Raw genomic sequence first — 15,080 nt, 5'->3', positions numbered from 1 at the left:
TATCAACCGCACTCACAGCTTTGCTGCTGGTGCATGTTCTCGCACAACTGTACCTACCGGCCTCCCCTTCTGCCTCAGAATCTTCCTCAATATCTTGCCAGCCGGACTCTTCGGTATGGCACTGACAAACTCAACCTCCTTCATCCACTTGTGCCTGGTCTTCTTCTCCCGCACAAAGGACAGCAGCTCGCGGCCGATATCCTCCTCACGCCCAGCGTATCCCTTGGCCAGCACCACAAAGGCCTTTGGCCTCTCGCCAGCGCGCTCGTCCGCGATTCCAATCACCGCACAGTCATCCACGGCCGGATGACCCAGGAGGAGGTCCTCCAACTCGGCTGGCGCAACACCAATCCCCTTGACCTTGACCATCTCCTTCAAGCGGTCCGTGATGGACAGCATCCCCTCTTCGTCAAAGCAGCCAATGTCGCCCGTGTGAAGAAACCCATCGGCATCGTACGTCTCCCTCGTCGCCTTCTCATTGTTGAGATACCCCATGGTGATCTGTGGCCCGCGCGCCCAGATCTCACCCGCCTCACCAACACCACAGCGTCGTCCCGTGTCCGGGTCCACGACGAGGACCTCTGTCGAGGCAACGACGCTGCCGACGCGCGCAGCGTAGCGGTACGCGTACTTATCCGGGGGATGCGCAGTAATGCACGAGCACGACTCTGTCATGCCGTAGCCCTGCTTGAAGCCTGTACCGGGGAACTGCTTCTCCAGCAACGAGAGGATCTCCTGCGACAAGGGGGCAGCACCAGACGAGAAGCGCTCGACGTGGCGCAAATCATACTTCTTGAGAAGGGCGTCTTCGCGCACCATGCGGACGATGATGGGCGGGACAAGAAGAATCTCCTTGATCTTGTACCGCTCCACAGTGGCGAGCATGTCCTCCATGGTGAACGTGGGGAGGATATAGACGTGCGCGTTGAGGACGACGGGGAGGTGGAGCTGGTGCACGACGCCTGTGATGTGGTAGAAGGGCAGGGCGGCGAGAATGCGTCGGTGGTCGGTGGGCGTGAGCTGCATGACCTGGAGACACTGCGCCATGACGTTGGCGTGGGAGATCATGACGGCCTTGGGGAGGCCTGTTGTTCCGCTGCTGAAGCCGTAGTACCCGCAAATCTGGGCATTCGTCTTGTTCTTGGGGATTCTGAACGGTTCGGTCGGGGGTTTGCCCCGAACAGAGGCGATGAGGTGGTGGATGGATCGTGACCTGTGGGTGGCTGCTTCGTCGAGGAGGAGGATGTTCGCTGGGTCAATGCCGGCCTTGGCCGCGGCAGGTTCCGCAACGTTAAGCTGGTCGCTAGTGGTGACGACGAACTTGGCCTTGCTCGCCGTCAGGGCGTAGGCCAGTTCCTCGACGTTGTAGTCGGGCGAGCAGCCGCAGCCAATGGCGCCCGCGCGGACGGCGCCGAACATGACGACGGGGTACCATACGGTGTTGCGGGCGAATACGACAATGGCGTCGCCCGGCTGGAGATTGCGCTGCTGTGTGAGGGCGGTGGAGAGGTGGGATGTGAGGTCCTTGACGTCTTGGTAGCTGAGGTGCTGTCCGGTCGAGACGTCCGTCCATCCCTGGATTTCGTTGCGACCAGCTCGGCTTAACGATGAGTGCGGGGCTTCAAATATCCATGACCATAGGGAGACATCCTTGGGAACTGGGTATGGTGAGCAATGGCGTTTGGGCGGATGCGGCTGACTTACGGTCAATGTCAGGATGACTCGAGCGAAAGACGTGAGATGTGGACATGGCGAATTGAGCACCTGGTGTGTAGGACCGGCAGGCAAGGGAGGTATGAAGGACTGAAAGTAGAAGCCCGGGATAATTCGTTCATGGCCCTTGGACAAGATGGAGGGCCAAGCTCGAATAAATGCGGGGAGCAATGCGGAGAGAGTCCGGGGAAGCTGGAAATAACCCCCGCATCTCCAGGGCCAGACCGAGGCTCCTAGCCTTCTGAGCGGAATGAGGCGGTGGAATTGATCGACTGATGGTTACTGAGTCTTAATTGCCCATTAGACTTGGGCTGGTGCTCCTGGGAACAGATACAAGCAGCATTGTCTCTGACGCTGAGAGCAGGGTGGAGGCTGAACACACGTACGCAGGGGATGACCTCGTCATGCGGTCTAAAGTAACAGCTCCCGTCTTCTATTGAATCTTCAGTCGCCAAAAACTGGGTGAGAAGGTGTACTCGCCCAAGTCCTGTAGGCGTGGGGGGGGTTTTGGCCAGATCTGGGGCTCGGATCAACCTGGGACAGACATCTGTTTAACTCATCTCTTGTACGCTGATCCTGGTGAGACAAAAACAAAAGGCTCTATTCATCACAATCGATGCATCTCATATTGTCGGTTCCGTGGAAAGGTGAATCCGAGGAGGCCGAGGAGCGAGAACGGCGGGTGGGGCAGCAGTGCGCCGAGGTACGGTCCGAGCTGCGCGGGACAGATGAGCCACCAAGCGCTTCATCCTCCTTGCGCTGCTACACTTTTCCTTAACAACACACCTCATATTGTATAGCCCACATCAACCGCCAACATGCGCGCCGTCGTATTCAAAGGCGTCGGCCAGGTCGCCGTCGAAGACCGACCCCAGCCGACCATCCAGGAACCTACCGACGTCATCGTCAAGGTCAAGTACACAGCGCTCTGCGGCAGCGAGCTGCACGTCTTTCGCGGCCATCAAAAGTCCCCCACGGGGTTCATCATGGGCCACGAGTTCACGGGGACGGTGCACGCCGTCGGGTCGGCTGTCACGTCCTTCCAGCCGGGCGACCTACTCGTGTCCCCGTTCACCATCAGCTGCGGACAGTGCTTCTACTGCCAGCAGGGGTACTCGTCACGCTGCGAGCGCTGCCTCCTCTATGGAACGTCTGCGCTCGACGGCGGGCAGGCTGAGTATGTCCGCGTGCCCCTGGCCGAGACGACAGCGGTCAAGGCACCGGCTGGAATTGACGAGAAGAAGCTGTGTCTGATGGCGGACATCTTCCCCACAGGGTACCATGCCGCCAAAGCTGGGCTTGGTGACATGCCAGCCCAGAGAGCCAGGGACAACGTCGTGGTGCTGTTCGGCTGCGGACCCGTCGGTCTCTGTGCACTAGTCGCTGCGCTCGAGTACCAGCCAAAGGCCCTGCTGGCTGTGGATGGCGTGGCGTCTCGTCTCGCGCAGGCAAAGGACCTTGGCGCTGAGCCATGGAACTACCAGACGCAAAGGGATGAACTTGAAGCGCGGGTGCGCGAGCTGACGGACGGTCGTGGCGCCGACGTGGTCATCGAGGTGGTCGGGCACAGCTCGGCGCTCGACCTGGGCTTTCAGCTTCTGCGGCCCTGGGGCACGATTTCTAGCGTGGGCGTGCACAATGGGGAGATTCCGTGGACGGGGAACCAGGCGTATGGGAAGAATCTGACGATTAAAATGGGCCGATGCCCTGTGAGGAGTAGGTTGGCTTGGAAGGGTTTGCGATGCATGTGGCTGACTTGGTGATAGGTCTGTTCCCCGAGGCGCTGGAGCTTCTCGAGAAGAAGCAGCATTTGTTCGGGTAGGTGGAGTGTTCTACAGGACGATTACTAGACTGACTTGTGTGGCAGCTTCATGACGGATACGATCATGCCACTGAGCGATGCTGTGGAGGGGTACGACTTGTTTGACAAGATGAAGGCGCAAAAGGTGATTTTCGACGCGGAGAAGTGACGGTTCGGGGATCAGTGTGTCCTGGATTCATATTGCACAAACGTTTTTGTCTAAACGCCACAAGACCTGCGTGCCATTTTGACACAAGGCCATGCCACGGGTATGAAGTGAAGGACCGAGCTTCTCGTGAGCCGCCTAGAAGCACGTCTGCTTCAGAAAGGTCATGAGACCGATAGCCCATGTCCAGTTCATGATGCAGCTGTCCACACTGTTTTTGGCTGCTGTAATGAGTGTACACCACAGATTAATGTGCCAAATAAGAGCACAACGGTCAGCCCCGGCTCTGAAGGCGTGTACTTCTCAACGCAAAGCCAAAGACAATCAAGACTCCTCGAAGCATTTCACAAGCGCATATTGACGCACACTCACGCTAATCCGTTTTCGTATTTAGCCTTTAAGGCACGGCCCGTGTACGCTATTCCATATTGGGACAAGAGAGGATTGAAGTGGTTAATTGCGGGGCCACCATCAAGGCCACCGTCAAGATCATGTTACAATCCTCCATCTACGCCACCACCAACGACTTCACCTCAATAGACCCCCCCATCGCCTTGGTCGCAAAGTTAAAGATCCCAAACCTATACGCAATGAACCACGCCCAGCCGTCGTACAACTCATACGTCGGCCCAAACGTCTCAAACGTCTCCCCGTCCAGACTGTACGAGAAATTGCAGTCTCGCGTACCACTCGCGCGCGCATCCATTTCCTGCCGGAACCAGATACGCGTTGTATCCGACGGCAGCGCCTCCTCGGCCACAATGCTACCCGGCGAGACGGGCTCGGACGACCACTCGTCCATGATCATGCCGTGCTTCGCTGTGAGCGTGTACGTATCCCCGTCGCGATGAATGCCAATGTAGGCAGACTGATCGCGGAAGGCGGCAAACCCAGCGCGGTCACCATCGTGCATGTTGGAAAAGTCAATCTCCACGGTCCCCACGGGGAACTCCCCATGGATACGGTGCGTCAGCGTGTTGCGCGCCGAGTAAATGTCCTCTGTCACCGTGGCCGTGGTCAGCGTGACGCCATTGTTGACCTCGTACGAGGACACGTCTGGGTTGTGGTTCCATTCAAAAGTCGGCTCGAGATCGGGACCCTCGAACGTGTACGTGCGCAGCCAGTCGGGCGTCGGCACCTCGGGGAGTGGCATGGGGTACGTCGCGCCCCAGCCGCCATTGTCGCCCGTCACGAAGACGGGGAAGCCGTCGTCGCCCCATGTGACGGGGGCGAGGACCGGCAGGCGCCCGGCCGGGTACGCCCAGGTAAAGGACATAAAGTACCAGTCGCCCTCGGGGGTCTCGATGAGGCTGCCCTGGTGCGGTGAGCCGCCGCCCTCGACGGGGGCCGCGACGTTCTCGACGAGGACCTTGTGCTCGTAGGGACCAAAGGGGCTCTCAGACTTCCAGATGATGGTGGTACCGCCGGGGCGGTCGTTGAGGACGTAGTACAGACCGTTGATCTTGTACATTCTGTTGCCCTCGATGGAGTCGACGTTGGCGTCGTCGGCCGTGAAGACGACCTCGGTGCGGACGGGCAGCAGGCCTTGCTCGTCCAATTGCGCGACGCTGACGGTGCCGGAGCCGTAGACGACGTACATGGTGTCGTCATCGTCAATGAGGAGACCATTGTCGTAGAAGCAGAGACCGCCCTCCATCTGCGAGACCTTCTCCCACGGCCCCGTCACGTCGGGCGCGGTGAAGACCCACGTGTTCCAAAAGTTGGTGCATCCGATCCAGTACCAGAGCCCGTTGCTCTCGCGGTAGCGCATCGTCGACGCCCAGGTGCCACCGCGGTACGCGCGCTCACCACTCGGGGGCAGGTCGTAGCCACCGCCAAAGTCGAGACGGGGCACCGAGTGGCCAATGGCCTCCCAGTTGACGAGGTCCTGGGAGCGCAGGATGGGCGCGCCGGGCGAGTAGTGGAAGTTGGACGCGGAGAGGTAGTAGGCGCCGTCGGGACCGAGCGAGACGTCGTTGTCCGGGTAGTCCTCGTAGACGACGGGGTTGGTGAACGAGTCCGCCCGGCACGGGTGCACCGCGGCCGCGGCGGCGCAGCGCAGCACGCAGGCCAGAGGGAGGACAGACTGGGGTTTCATGTTGGGATGGGAAAAGCCTACCATCGACAAGAGTGGGTGTCCAGGACCCTCTCGATCTTATAGATACCCCAGAGCTGCCTCCCCCACAGTAGCGTCGCATCGGGCAGGACAGAGAGCCTCCGTTCCCGCGGTGTGCATGCTCCGACTGCCGAGAACGGCAATTGCTCGGCGGTGCGTGCGGGTTAAGGATGCGGAGCCTCTTTAAGCTCAATGGAGCGGATGAATGAGGGTGGCAGTACTGAAGCTGCTACCAGCATTCTAGCTGCCAAGTACTGCGCCGACCTACCCGGAATACACCATGGCAGTCCATCCTTGCCTTGCGCCTAGGCAGCCCCCCCAAACCCCAGATCCTGCATGTTGAAGGGATCATCTTCGAGGAACTGATCCATGTCAAACTCGCGCAGACCCGGCACATTGGTAAACAGGTCGTCCAGCCAGATGGCCTCGCTGTTGGCATTGGCGTCCTGGTGGCTGCTGCTCGGCTGTACAATCGGCGGCGCCCCGTCCGAGGGAGCGTGCATCTCGAGCGCGGCGCGCAGCTGGCCGCAGTCCTCCTCCTTTCTGCGCTGGTGCAGCAGGATCAGTAGGTAGGCCGTGTCGTAGGCCTCGCGGAGGACGGCGCTGTTCCAGGCGTCGCGCACCTCGCCGAGCACGGACAGCGCGTTGCGCACCATGGCCAGGGAGGCGCGCGTGTCGACGGCAAGACACAAACAGAGTATCTGAAAGGGCATGTTGGCGGCGTGGTGCCAGGGGCAGTGGGTGGCGACCATGCGACGGGCGGCGTGCAGACCGCGCGCGCTCAGGGACAGCATCTTGTCGACGTGGCCAGGCTGGATGGTGGCCTTTTGGGCGCGCAGGCGGCGGAACGTGCAGATGGCGAGGTTGGTGACGGCCATGGTCATGGCGGGCTCGGGGTAGTCCCTGTCGCCAATCTGGGAAAAGTCCGACTCGAGGTCCTCGACGGAGCGCGGCTGGTGGGGATCGAGGACCTCGGTCAGGGGCACGAGGGCGAGCATGTGGGAGGTGAAGTCGCCGTCGATGGGGGCGACGGGCTGGGTGGTGGCGTGCGGCAGTTTGATGCGTGTTCGGCCGAGGTCGTACGAGGGCCAGATGTTGAGGTGCTGGGCCATGGCCCAGATGCGGCGTCGAATGTCGAGCGAGACGAGCTCCGATGACTCGTCAAAGACGGTCTGGGAGCGTACCTCGAGGTGGATCTGGGCGGCCTCGCAGACGTGCATGAGGGAGCAGCTCGCGAGCCAGGCGACATGCGGCGTGGCCGTGATGCGTAGGTAGGCCACGCGGAGGATCCAGCCGATGACGGTGTCGATGGACGGCGGCGACGAGAGGGAGAAGTGCTCGAGGAGGGTCCGCCCCGTCTCGACCAGGTCCGGCTCAAAAGGGGCGGCCGTGGTCTGCGAGAAGCAGAGGCCGAGCATGGCCACGCCGCAGAGCACCTGGTCGAGGGGGTCCTGGGGCGCGCCACTCGCCCAGCGCTGCTGGAGACGGTCGAGGAAGACGTCGCGGTAGATGACGTCGTAGACCACTGTAAACTTTTGAAAGTAGACCTGCGACAGCTCGACCATGGCCGCCTGCGAGAGTATGCTCGTGATGGGGCGGACCACGCCGGGCGGGTACCCAGCGAGGCGCTCGCCCGTGTTCCACGCGAAGAGTCGCAGGCGCGGCGCGTTCTTGGGGTCAATGTTGAGGCCCAGGCGGCGCACAAAGGCGGCACCCGAGTTGGCCTCGAGGGACTGGACGTGGTTGTCGTTGGTGGCCTCGCTGTCGCGGACGGGGTCAAAGTTGCGCTGCTGCTGCTGCTGCTGTCTTTGTGGTCCTGGTCCTTGTGCTAGACCTTGTCCTGGTCCTGGTCCGGGTCCGAGTCGTAGTCCTGGGCGAGGGCCAGGAGGCCAGCCATCCGCCTCCTCGTGGCGCGCGCGGCCCTTGGCGCTGTCGTAGGGCGACGTCGCGTGCGAGCCCGCCGTGCTGCGCTCGCCGTAGTAGCAGTCGTACTCCCACTGGACGCACGTCGCGCACGGCTCGCGGCCGTCGCATTTGCGCTTGCGGTCGCGACACGGGTTGCAGGCCTTGCGCGCGCGACGGCGGCGCTTGACGGGGGGGTCGTCGCCCGCAGAGGGCGAGTTGTCCATGAGAGGGGGCGATGGATAGATTGAGACGGTGAGCTGGGTGAGATGGTCTGGGTGAGGTCAAGAGTACCTTAGGAGGTGATGAGTGGGTGATGAGTGGGTGATGTGATGTGAGATGTCGGCAACGGACGCGCCGGCTTCGTTCGGTTCGTGCCGCTGCTGTATGTGGGGTCATGCTGCGTCTGCATCTTCAGCGCAGCAGCGTCGTCAATGGACTTGAGGAATATAAAAAGGAGACAGTCCCCACAGCAGTTTCCGTGATTTGATTTCCAAGTGCCTCAAAGGCACTCACAGCAAGACTGATATATTAACCGCCACGCCATAAAGACCTACTTCAGTGCACTTGACACACCTTTTGGAATCAGTCTGTAACGAAAGGCTGCTAGGCATTGGTGCCAATTGTACATACACTTACTTCCAACAGCATCAGGCCAGCCCCCGGTTCGCACTCCTTCCGTGCTCCTCCATAGTCCGTCCGTCTGCGCAGCTGTCTACCTACCCGGTACATCTAAATCACCGTCCGTATCATTTTACATCAAGACGTCCTACACGGTATCGTGAGTCCAGAAAGTGACCAATTTTCCTTTCTCTCTTCACAGCACTTCGTATTGATGTTACTCTCGATGATACGAAGTAAACAGGTACAAACTCGACAGCCCAAATAACCCCATGACGACGCCCATGCACACTTTCAAATGCAGTCTGTTCTTCTCGGGCGAGAAGAGAAACCTGTCCCCCGTGCCCGCTGCCGCCCACCAGTTCTTGGCCGCCTCGTACCCTCCCGAACCCACGTCGCCCCCAAAGGCGTAGTACAGGATGCTACTCGTGCTGATGCTGTACCCGACGACCTGCAGGGTCGAGAGCGGCGTGTGCCAGACGACGGTGGAGAAAGCCACAAGAAGAATGTTCTTAAAGATACCCGTCAGATTCGTCACGAGACCAGACGTCCTCCCAATGAGAGTCATGCTCGTGAAGCTGAGCATAAAAGCAACGACGCCACTCAGCAGCAGCAGCGGCCAGCCAACCCTCTCCAGATCCTGGATCTCAAAGTGTGGCAGCTCAACGACGCAGGCAATCGCCAAGTTCATAGCCGCGCAGACGGGGGCGTAGTAGTACAATCCGACGAGGGGATCCATGGCCATGTCGCGGCCGCTGAGCATAGCCTGGATCATGACGACGCGCACAGCCTCAAAGACGAGCGAGCCAGCCTGAAAGAGGACGCCGACCCATGAAAAGTCGAGCGCGCCGGCGCTGGCCATGGCGACACCGACCATGATGCAGAGGATGTTGACAATCTGGCCGCATGACGGGCTCGCGAGACCCCAGAGCCAGGAGGCGAGGAGGACGATGCCCGGTGCTGACGCCTTGAGCATCTGGATAAAGGACACGGACAGGAAGAGGTAGACAAAGTTGCCTAGCACGAGGGAGCCTGACGACGCGAGACCGATGGGCAGGATGGTGCGTAGGTAGAACCGCCGGCTGATGGGCAGGTCATGGCGGCTGTCGAGGAGCGTCGTCGTGCGCGCGAGGATCTGCGTCACAATGGCGGCGAACAAGAGGTGCCAGAAGGTTAAGAGGATGGCTGCGCATGGTCAGCATGGGGGTGGCCTTGGCGGCGGACAAGCTTTCTGGGCACACACGATAGCCTGGGGTGTTAGCCTAGTCGTTGAAGATCTCATAGAATTTGGAAGCTCACGGAAACCGGAGTTGTCAATGATCCATTTGTTGAAGAGAATGGTCGAGTTGGAGGACACTGTCCAGGCGCTGTTGAGCGATGCCCCCGTGATTAGTCGTCCATGCGGTGTAACTGTATCATGCAGAGCTGACAGATGGATGGCACTCACATCATGTACAGCGCCACCTGTACCTTGGGCCCTATCCGCGAGGGCGGTGGCGGCGGCGGCGTCTTCTCCGACGTGGGCAGACGCTCGTATGCTGCCATGATCAGATGGATGGTGATGTTTCGTCAAGATTGGATTAAGAAAGGCGAGCACATTGGAGCACAAGTAGGCGACAGTCGAACGCGGCAGCGCTGCAAGCGACAGGCCGTTTGCGGAAAAGCGAAAGCAACAGCAAAAGGTTGGTGGAGCGACTAAGGAATGGACGGCGAGGAGGATCGTCTCCCACCAAGAAAGGACTGAAGGGGATATCAAGGCAAAGAAAAAAAATCACGAAAACATGTCGAGCTCTGGAGACTCACTGGCAGCAGAGAATGACGGGAGGAGGAGAATTCTATCTCGATGGTGCAACAGGCTCATCTCCCTCCATGTCCCTCCCTATTCTTCATTTTCCATCCACGTCAGGACAGCCATCCAATCCAGCACCTCGAGGCTGGCGCACGTTTCATTGCCACGACCGTCTCAGCGTCCAAACTTTACGTAAATATCCCCATACTTCTCCAGGGGGGGCCTCATGCGGGTCCGCAGACAGACAGGGCAGACAGGCCAACCAGCGCCCGTGTCGCGCGCTGAATGCGGCATCTCTGGAGCCTCCCTCAACAACATCCTTGTCCCGGAAAGCTTGTCATTTCCTGCCAGCCAGCGTCCCAGCCAGCTCTACTCATAAACTCTGTGTCTCGAACGCACGCAGAGATGGAGAGGCTAGAGCCAGCCTTCATTCTCCGTCTCCGACGTTTGCGTCGTCAGGACTCAGCTGCCGTTCATGTCGCCCTCTGCATTCCACCCGGCATTCCAAGCACAGGGCCAGAAAAGGGAAGAAAGTCTGTCTGTCTGACGGCAGACGGCTCGCACGTTGTTGAAGGCTGCAGCCTGAAGGATGTGAAAAAATCAAATCAAGTGGCACCCCACACGCCGTCACACGACCCCCTGCGGCCTCCCAGTTCAAAGACGGAACTCAAACATGGCGCCGAAGCCGCATCTTGTTCAGGGGGGGTTACTAAAATAATATTAATATTCTGTACATATCGAATTTGCCGTCTTCAGTACGAAAAGTATAAACCGCACGTCCTCCACCCCTGCCTGGCCTTTACATAATTCCATTCCAGAAGAGAGGCTTTTTTTTTTTTTTTTTTTTTTTTTTTTTTTTTTTTTGGGTTATTTCGTCTGCAAGCAACGTTACCCATTTGACCTTGAATACGGACTAGTCGCCCTCGCTCGCTCTTTTTGATACCCGCGCTCTTTCAATACCCTCGACGTTGCACCGCACTCGCTATCCTTCACCTCGGACACTCTCTCCATCCGCTTCACCAGACAGACCCGCGCAAAGAACCGAGCATGGACACCGCCAAGTCGCCCGAGGACGGCTGGTCAGACCTCCCCGTCTACGACGCCAGCAAGAGGAGCATGGCCACCATTGTGGGCGGTCGCCTGCGGAGGATCTCCAGGACAGGGCTCTACGTCGCGCTCGCCTCCGTCATGTCCATCGTCGGCCTCTACCTGCTCTCGCAGCTCGACTACCATGGCCCGCCGACATTCGCCAGGCTCGACGACAAGGTGGCGCCGCACGAGACACCAGACTGCAGCCCGCGCTACAACATTTCGTCCATGGACATTTGGAACAAGGCCACCGTCCGGTACAACCACCTCATGGACGACAAGTTCACGTAGGTCCCCAACTTGCTTTGAATGAGTAATAAAATCCCCTGACAACAACAGCATCGCCATCCAGACGTACCGTCGCCCCGACCAGCTCAAGGCCACGCTGGACCTCCTGCTCGCCCCCGAAATCCCGTCCCTGCACGAAATCGTCATCATCTGGAACGACCTCGAGACGCCCACCCCGCCCGACTTCACCTCGGACCACAACGTCACCGTCCGCCACCGCATGTCCACCGCCAACAGCCTCAACCAGAAGCTCCTCCCGGACGCCGGCTTCCAGACCCAGGCCGTCCTCCTCTCCGACGACGACGTCCACTACGACGCCGCCGACCTCGACTTTGTCTTCCAGCAGTGGCGCGCCCACGGCCGGAACCGCCTCACCGGCGCCTTTGCCCGCTGCGTCGATCAGAACCCGGAGAGTGGCGAGTGGCAGTACGGCTGGTGCAAGGGCCACGAGGCCTACTCCATGGTCCTCACCGGACTGTCCTTTGTCCACATGGCCTTTCTCGACTACTACTCGAGCGAGGATCCGCTCATGACCCGCGTCCGCGAATATGTCGACGAGCACTTTAATTGCGAGGACATTGCCATGAACTTTGTCACCAGCATGCTCACCTGCGAGGGCCCGCTCCAGGTCAGCGGCCTCCACAGGCCCACCAACGAGGCGCCCCCCGCGGGTATCAGCACCAAGCCGGGGCACCTCGAGGCCAGACATGTGTGTATCAATAGCTATGTCGCCATGTTTGGGCACATGCCGCTCGTTGAGACGTCAGAGTACATCTCCCGGGGGTATGTGTCGGGGTGAGACAAGGCTGGCTGGGCGGAGGGCCAAGAAAGAGCGCTCATGCGTAAGAGTAAGATGCGCTGGCGCATCTTGGCTTTGAGAGAGCTACCTGCTGGCCTGGCAGTCTGCATGTCGACCAAGTGCTGGCGCGACACGTACCCAGACACAGCGGTGCAGAGGTGCCGGGGGTTGCAGATCAATTACCTATGCGTACCTATGTATATAGAATCAGCGTTGCTTTTTGCTTAATTGAGAAATAATTAATCCTTGTCATTCATTGGAGAGCGACTTTTCTAATTGATGAGCTTACTGGCATTTGGTGCCAAGGAGCGTCAATCCCGCAATGTCCACGCGCTAGGCCCAACGCAAACAGGACGCTGCGACCAGCGGCCTCGGAACCGACAGCCGAGCGACGCTTATTGCGGATGTTGCGGCACTAAGGCTGCGCGTACGCAGCATGCTCACGCAGCATCGTCAGCAATGCCAGGGCCCCTGAGCTCTTGCGAATGATACTTGAGGTGCAATGGGCCCAGGTGCTGCTGCTGCTCATGCTCAGTGAAATAATTCTCCGTTACATAGACAGACACATTGGCAGACAATGGCGCACCCCAACAGCGAGCCGCTACCGCCACCAGGCGAAGGGCGACCCCTTTTCGAAAAGGAGACCCCGTCCTCCACCACAGACCCAGACCCGGAGAAGCTGGTGGACCCAGCGCCCAAGAGCAAGACACCCCCCGACGGCGGCCGGCAGGCCTGGCTGCACGTCTTCCTCGGCCACATGGTCTTCTTCAACACCTGGGGCGTCACCAACTCGTACGGCACCTTTCAGCAATACTACACCGAGACGCTGGGCGTGGGGCCGAGCGGCGTGTCCTGGATCGGCGCCGTGCCCATGTTTCTGCTCTTCTTCGTGGGTGTCGGCGCCGGCCGCGCCAGCGACGCCGGGTACTTCCGCCACACCTTCACCGCGGGCGTCATCCTCGAGGTGGCCGGCGTCGTCGCGGCGTCGTTTGCCAAGACGTACTGGCAGATCCTGCTGAGCCAGGGCGTGTGCCTCGGGCTCGGGGGCGGGCTCATGTTCACGTCGGGCCTGTCGGTGACGAGCTCGTACTTTCAGCGCAAGCGCAACTTTGCCGTCGGCCTGGCCGCCGCCGGCGCGGCCACGGGGGGCATGGTGTACCCGGCGACGGTGAGCAGCCTCCTGGGCACCTCGCTCGGCTATCCGTGGACGATGCGCGTCGTCGCTTTGATCATGCTGGTCACCAACATCCCCGGGCTGCTGCTCTATCGTCAATTCAACCCCAAAGGTTCCGTGGGCCCGCTCGTCGACTGGACGGCCTTTACGCAGAAGCCCTTTGTCTTCTTCTCGCTCGCCTTCTTCCTGCACAGCTCAGGCCTCTGGTGCGCCTTCTTCTACCTGGGCCTGTTTGCCCGCGAGAGGCTGGACCTGGCCAGCACGCAGAACCTAGTCATCGTACTCAACGGCGTGGGTGTCGTGGGGCGGACCCTGCCGAACCTGCTCGGGGAGCGTGTCGTGGGCATCATGAACATGAGCATTTTTCTCTCCATCGTCTGCGCGGCGTGCATCCTCGCGTGGCCGGCCATCTCGTCCGTCACGGGTCTCTACGTGTGGATTGTGGTCTACGGGATCTTTGCCGGTGGTATGCAGTCTGTTCTGCCCGCGCTGGCGACGCAGCAGTGCGACGACCCGCACAAGATCGGGACGTGGACGGGCATGGTGCTCACGATTGCGAGCTTTGGAGGTCTCTCTGGGTCGCCAATCCAGGGGCTGCTGATCCAGACCATGGACGGGAGCTATCTGGGTGCGCAGATGTACGCGGGCGCGGCGGTGGTGGCGGGGTGCCTGTGTCTGATTGCGTGTCGGCAGGCGAAGGTTGGGTGGACGACGGTGTGGGCGAGGATATGAATTGGGTCTATTGCTGCGTATACAGTAGGTCAGTGAATGCGCGTAGATAGAAGTCAGTACTAGACATAAAGCACCAATGCAAGGCACACTGCGCTGCAGCTGCCATATCCCCGCAACGTGCTCGCTTCTCCAGAGAGTGAGAGGGCATCGAGTCAATCGACAGAAACCCCGCCCTGGTCGCTGGGCAGGCCCGCTAATGCGCGCTTTTCGGTGGTTTCCTCTGCTTCCCCACGGGGACGGGACGCAGGGTGCAATGCGACGGTTGCAGTCAGCAGTGTTACATTGGATTCCACGTGCGGCATGAAGAATAGTCGAGCTGCTTTGCGATTTGAGCATGGAATTTGAAGATTGCGACTGAGTGATGATGGTGAGTGAAGCGAGTGGTCTGCCAGCAGAGCAGGCGCGGCAGCAGATGAGGGGTTCTGGTGGTCTGTGCGCGGGAGCTGCCTGGCGCTGGCGCTGGCGAGGACCCTTCCGAAACCCCATGATTGCTCGAATGTCTGGCACACACAGCAATGAGATTCTTGCGGAAAGCTGTCAAAATCTCTGATCGTGATCAAAGTGACTGACCAGCCGCCCATCGGACTGGAATTGTGCATTTCATGTCCGACGGGGACGTCAGTTGCGCGTAATGCGTGGCAGTGTCACACGGACGCTCTGCTCCTAGAACTAGGCCCCCCCAATGAAGAACCCCAAGGAAGGAGCCCCCCCCCCTCTGCTGCAGTGGTGCTGCCCACGATGCTCGGTTTTTCCCAGGACGGAAATTCTGGCGGCGACCCGACGGTCTCGACGACCACCTGACCTGCCACCAGGATCTGTTGAATGCGGACTCGTCAGCTCCCCACAGATTTCCAATTCATCGGATCGAGTCGATCAGCGACTTTGCACGT

General features: G+C 59.9%; 7 protein-coding genes across 7 annotated transcripts; 3 read left to right on the top strand and 4 right to left on the bottom strand.

Annotated features, from left to right (window-relative positions):
• Positions 1-12: 12 nt before the first annotated feature.
• Positions 13-1,750, bottom strand: F5Z01DRAFT_672234 (CoA ligase; the record flags this gene model as incomplete). The annotated part of the gene is made up of 2 exons (XM_046264791.1): positions 13-1,658; positions 1,705-1,750. The coding sequence occupies 2 exons, from the start codon at positions 1,748-1,750 to the stop codon at positions 13-15; spliced, it is 1,692 nt and encodes a 563-aa protein (XP_046120163.1).
• A 710-nt stretch (positions 1,751-2,460) lies between these two features.
• On the top strand, positions 2,461-3,890 carry F5Z01DRAFT_649552 (chaperonin 10-like protein). Its single transcript, XM_046263102.1, has 3 exons — positions 2,461-3,429; positions 3,480-3,531; positions 3,581-3,890. The coding sequence occupies exons 1-3, from the start codon at positions 2,532-2,534 to the stop codon at positions 3,681-3,683; spliced, it is 1,053 nt and encodes a 350-aa protein (XP_046120162.1). The 5' UTR covers positions 2,461-2,531; the 3' UTR covers positions 3,684-3,890.
• Positions 3,891-4,026: 136 nt separating this feature from the next.
• Positions 4,027-5,951, bottom strand: F5Z01DRAFT_500329 (glycosyl hydrolase). Its single transcript, XM_046260277.1, has one exon. It carries the CDS (start codon positions 5,800-5,802, stop codon positions 4,189-4,191), a length of 1,614 nt encoding a protein of 537 aa, XP_046120161.1. The 5' UTR covers positions 5,803-5,951; the 3' UTR covers positions 4,027-4,188.
• A 150-nt stretch (positions 5,952-6,101) lies between these two features.
• F5Z01DRAFT_720289 (putative C6 transcription factor) lies at positions 6,102-8,171 on the bottom strand (the record flags this gene model as incomplete). Its single annotated transcript, XM_046266576.1, has 2 exons — positions 7,741-8,171; positions 6,102-7,602 (listed from the first exon to the last, which is right to left on the bottom strand). Exons 1-2 carry the CDS (start codon positions 7,923-7,925, stop codon positions 6,102-6,104), a joined length of 1,686 nt encoding a protein of 561 aa, XP_046120160.1. The 5' UTR covers positions 7,926-8,171.
• F5Z01DRAFT_649546 (DUF250 domain membrane protein) lies at positions 8,172-10,163 on the bottom strand. Its single transcript, XM_046263101.1, has 5 exons — positions 9,767-10,163; positions 9,619-9,686; positions 9,563-9,568; positions 8,347-9,504; positions 8,172-8,286 (listed from the first exon to the last, which is right to left on the bottom strand). The coding sequence occupies exons 1-4, from the start codon at positions 9,862-9,864 to the stop codon at positions 8,537-8,539; spliced, it is 1,140 nt and encodes a 379-aa protein (XP_046120159.1). The 5' UTR covers positions 9,865-10,163; the 3' UTR covers positions 8,172-8,286; positions 8,347-8,536.
• Positions 10,164-10,962: 799 nt separating this feature from the next.
• Positions 10,963-12,573, top strand: F5Z01DRAFT_499465 (glycosyltransferase family 64 protein). Its single transcript, XM_046260274.1, has 2 exons — positions 10,963-11,484; positions 11,537-12,573. Exons 1-2 carry the CDS (start codon positions 11,156-11,158, stop codon positions 12,282-12,284), a joined length of 1,077 nt encoding a protein of 358 aa, XP_046120158.1. The 5' UTR covers positions 10,963-11,155; the 3' UTR covers positions 12,285-12,573.
• A 196-nt stretch (positions 12,574-12,769) lies between these two features.
• Positions 12,770-14,190, top strand: F5Z01DRAFT_680234 (monocarboxylate transporter; the record flags this gene model as incomplete). Its single annotated transcript, XM_046265579.1, has 2 exons — positions 12,770-12,796; positions 12,928-14,190. 2 exons carry the CDS (start codon positions 12,770-12,772, stop codon positions 14,188-14,190), a joined length of 1,290 nt encoding a protein of 429 aa, XP_046120157.1.
• Positions 14,191-15,080: the final 890 nt, after the last annotated feature.

This window comes from Emericellopsis atlantica (assembly GCF_019669845.1).
Source record: "Emericellopsis atlantica unplaced genomic scaffold F5Z01scaffold_7, whole genome shotgun sequence".
Classification (NCBI taxonomy): domain Eukaryota; kingdom Fungi; phylum Ascomycota; class Sordariomycetes; order Hypocreales; family Bionectriaceae; genus Emericellopsis; species Emericellopsis atlantica.
Note: the sequence above shows the minus strand (reverse complement) of the source record. Positions and strands in the feature narration are given on the sequence as shown.

Coding starts and splice junctions, on each gene's coding strand:
- F5Z01DRAFT_649552 (XM_046263102.1), top strand. CDS start 2,532: ATGCGCGCCGTCGTATTCAAAGGCGTCGGCCAGGTCGCCGTCGAAGAC. Junction 3,430..3,479: donor GGGCCGATGCCCTGTGAGGA/GTAGGTTGGCTT, acceptor ACTTGGTGATAG/GTCTGTTCCCCGAGGCGCTG. Junction 3,532..3,580: donor AAGAAGCAGCATTTGTTCGG/GTAGGTGGAGTG, acceptor CTTGTGTGGCAG/CTTCATGACGGATACGATCA.
- F5Z01DRAFT_500329 (XM_046260277.1), bottom strand. CDS start 5,802: ATGGTAGGCTTTTCCCATCCCAACATGAAACCCCAGTCTGTCCTCCCT.
- F5Z01DRAFT_649546 (XM_046263101.1), bottom strand. CDS start 9,864: ATGGCAGCATACGAGCGTCTGCCCACGTCGGAGAAGACGCCGCCGCCG. Junction 9,687..9,766: donor CAGGTGGCGCTGTACATGAT/GTGAGTGCCATC, acceptor ATCGCTCAACAG/CGCCTGGACAGTGTCCTCCA.
- F5Z01DRAFT_499465 (XM_046260274.1), top strand. CDS start 11,156: ATGGACACCGCCAAGTCGCCCGAGGACGGCTGGTCAGACCTCCCCGTC. Junction 11,485..11,536: donor CTCATGGACGACAAGTTCAC/GTAGGTCCCCAA, acceptor TGACAACAACAG/CATCGCCATCCAGACGTACC.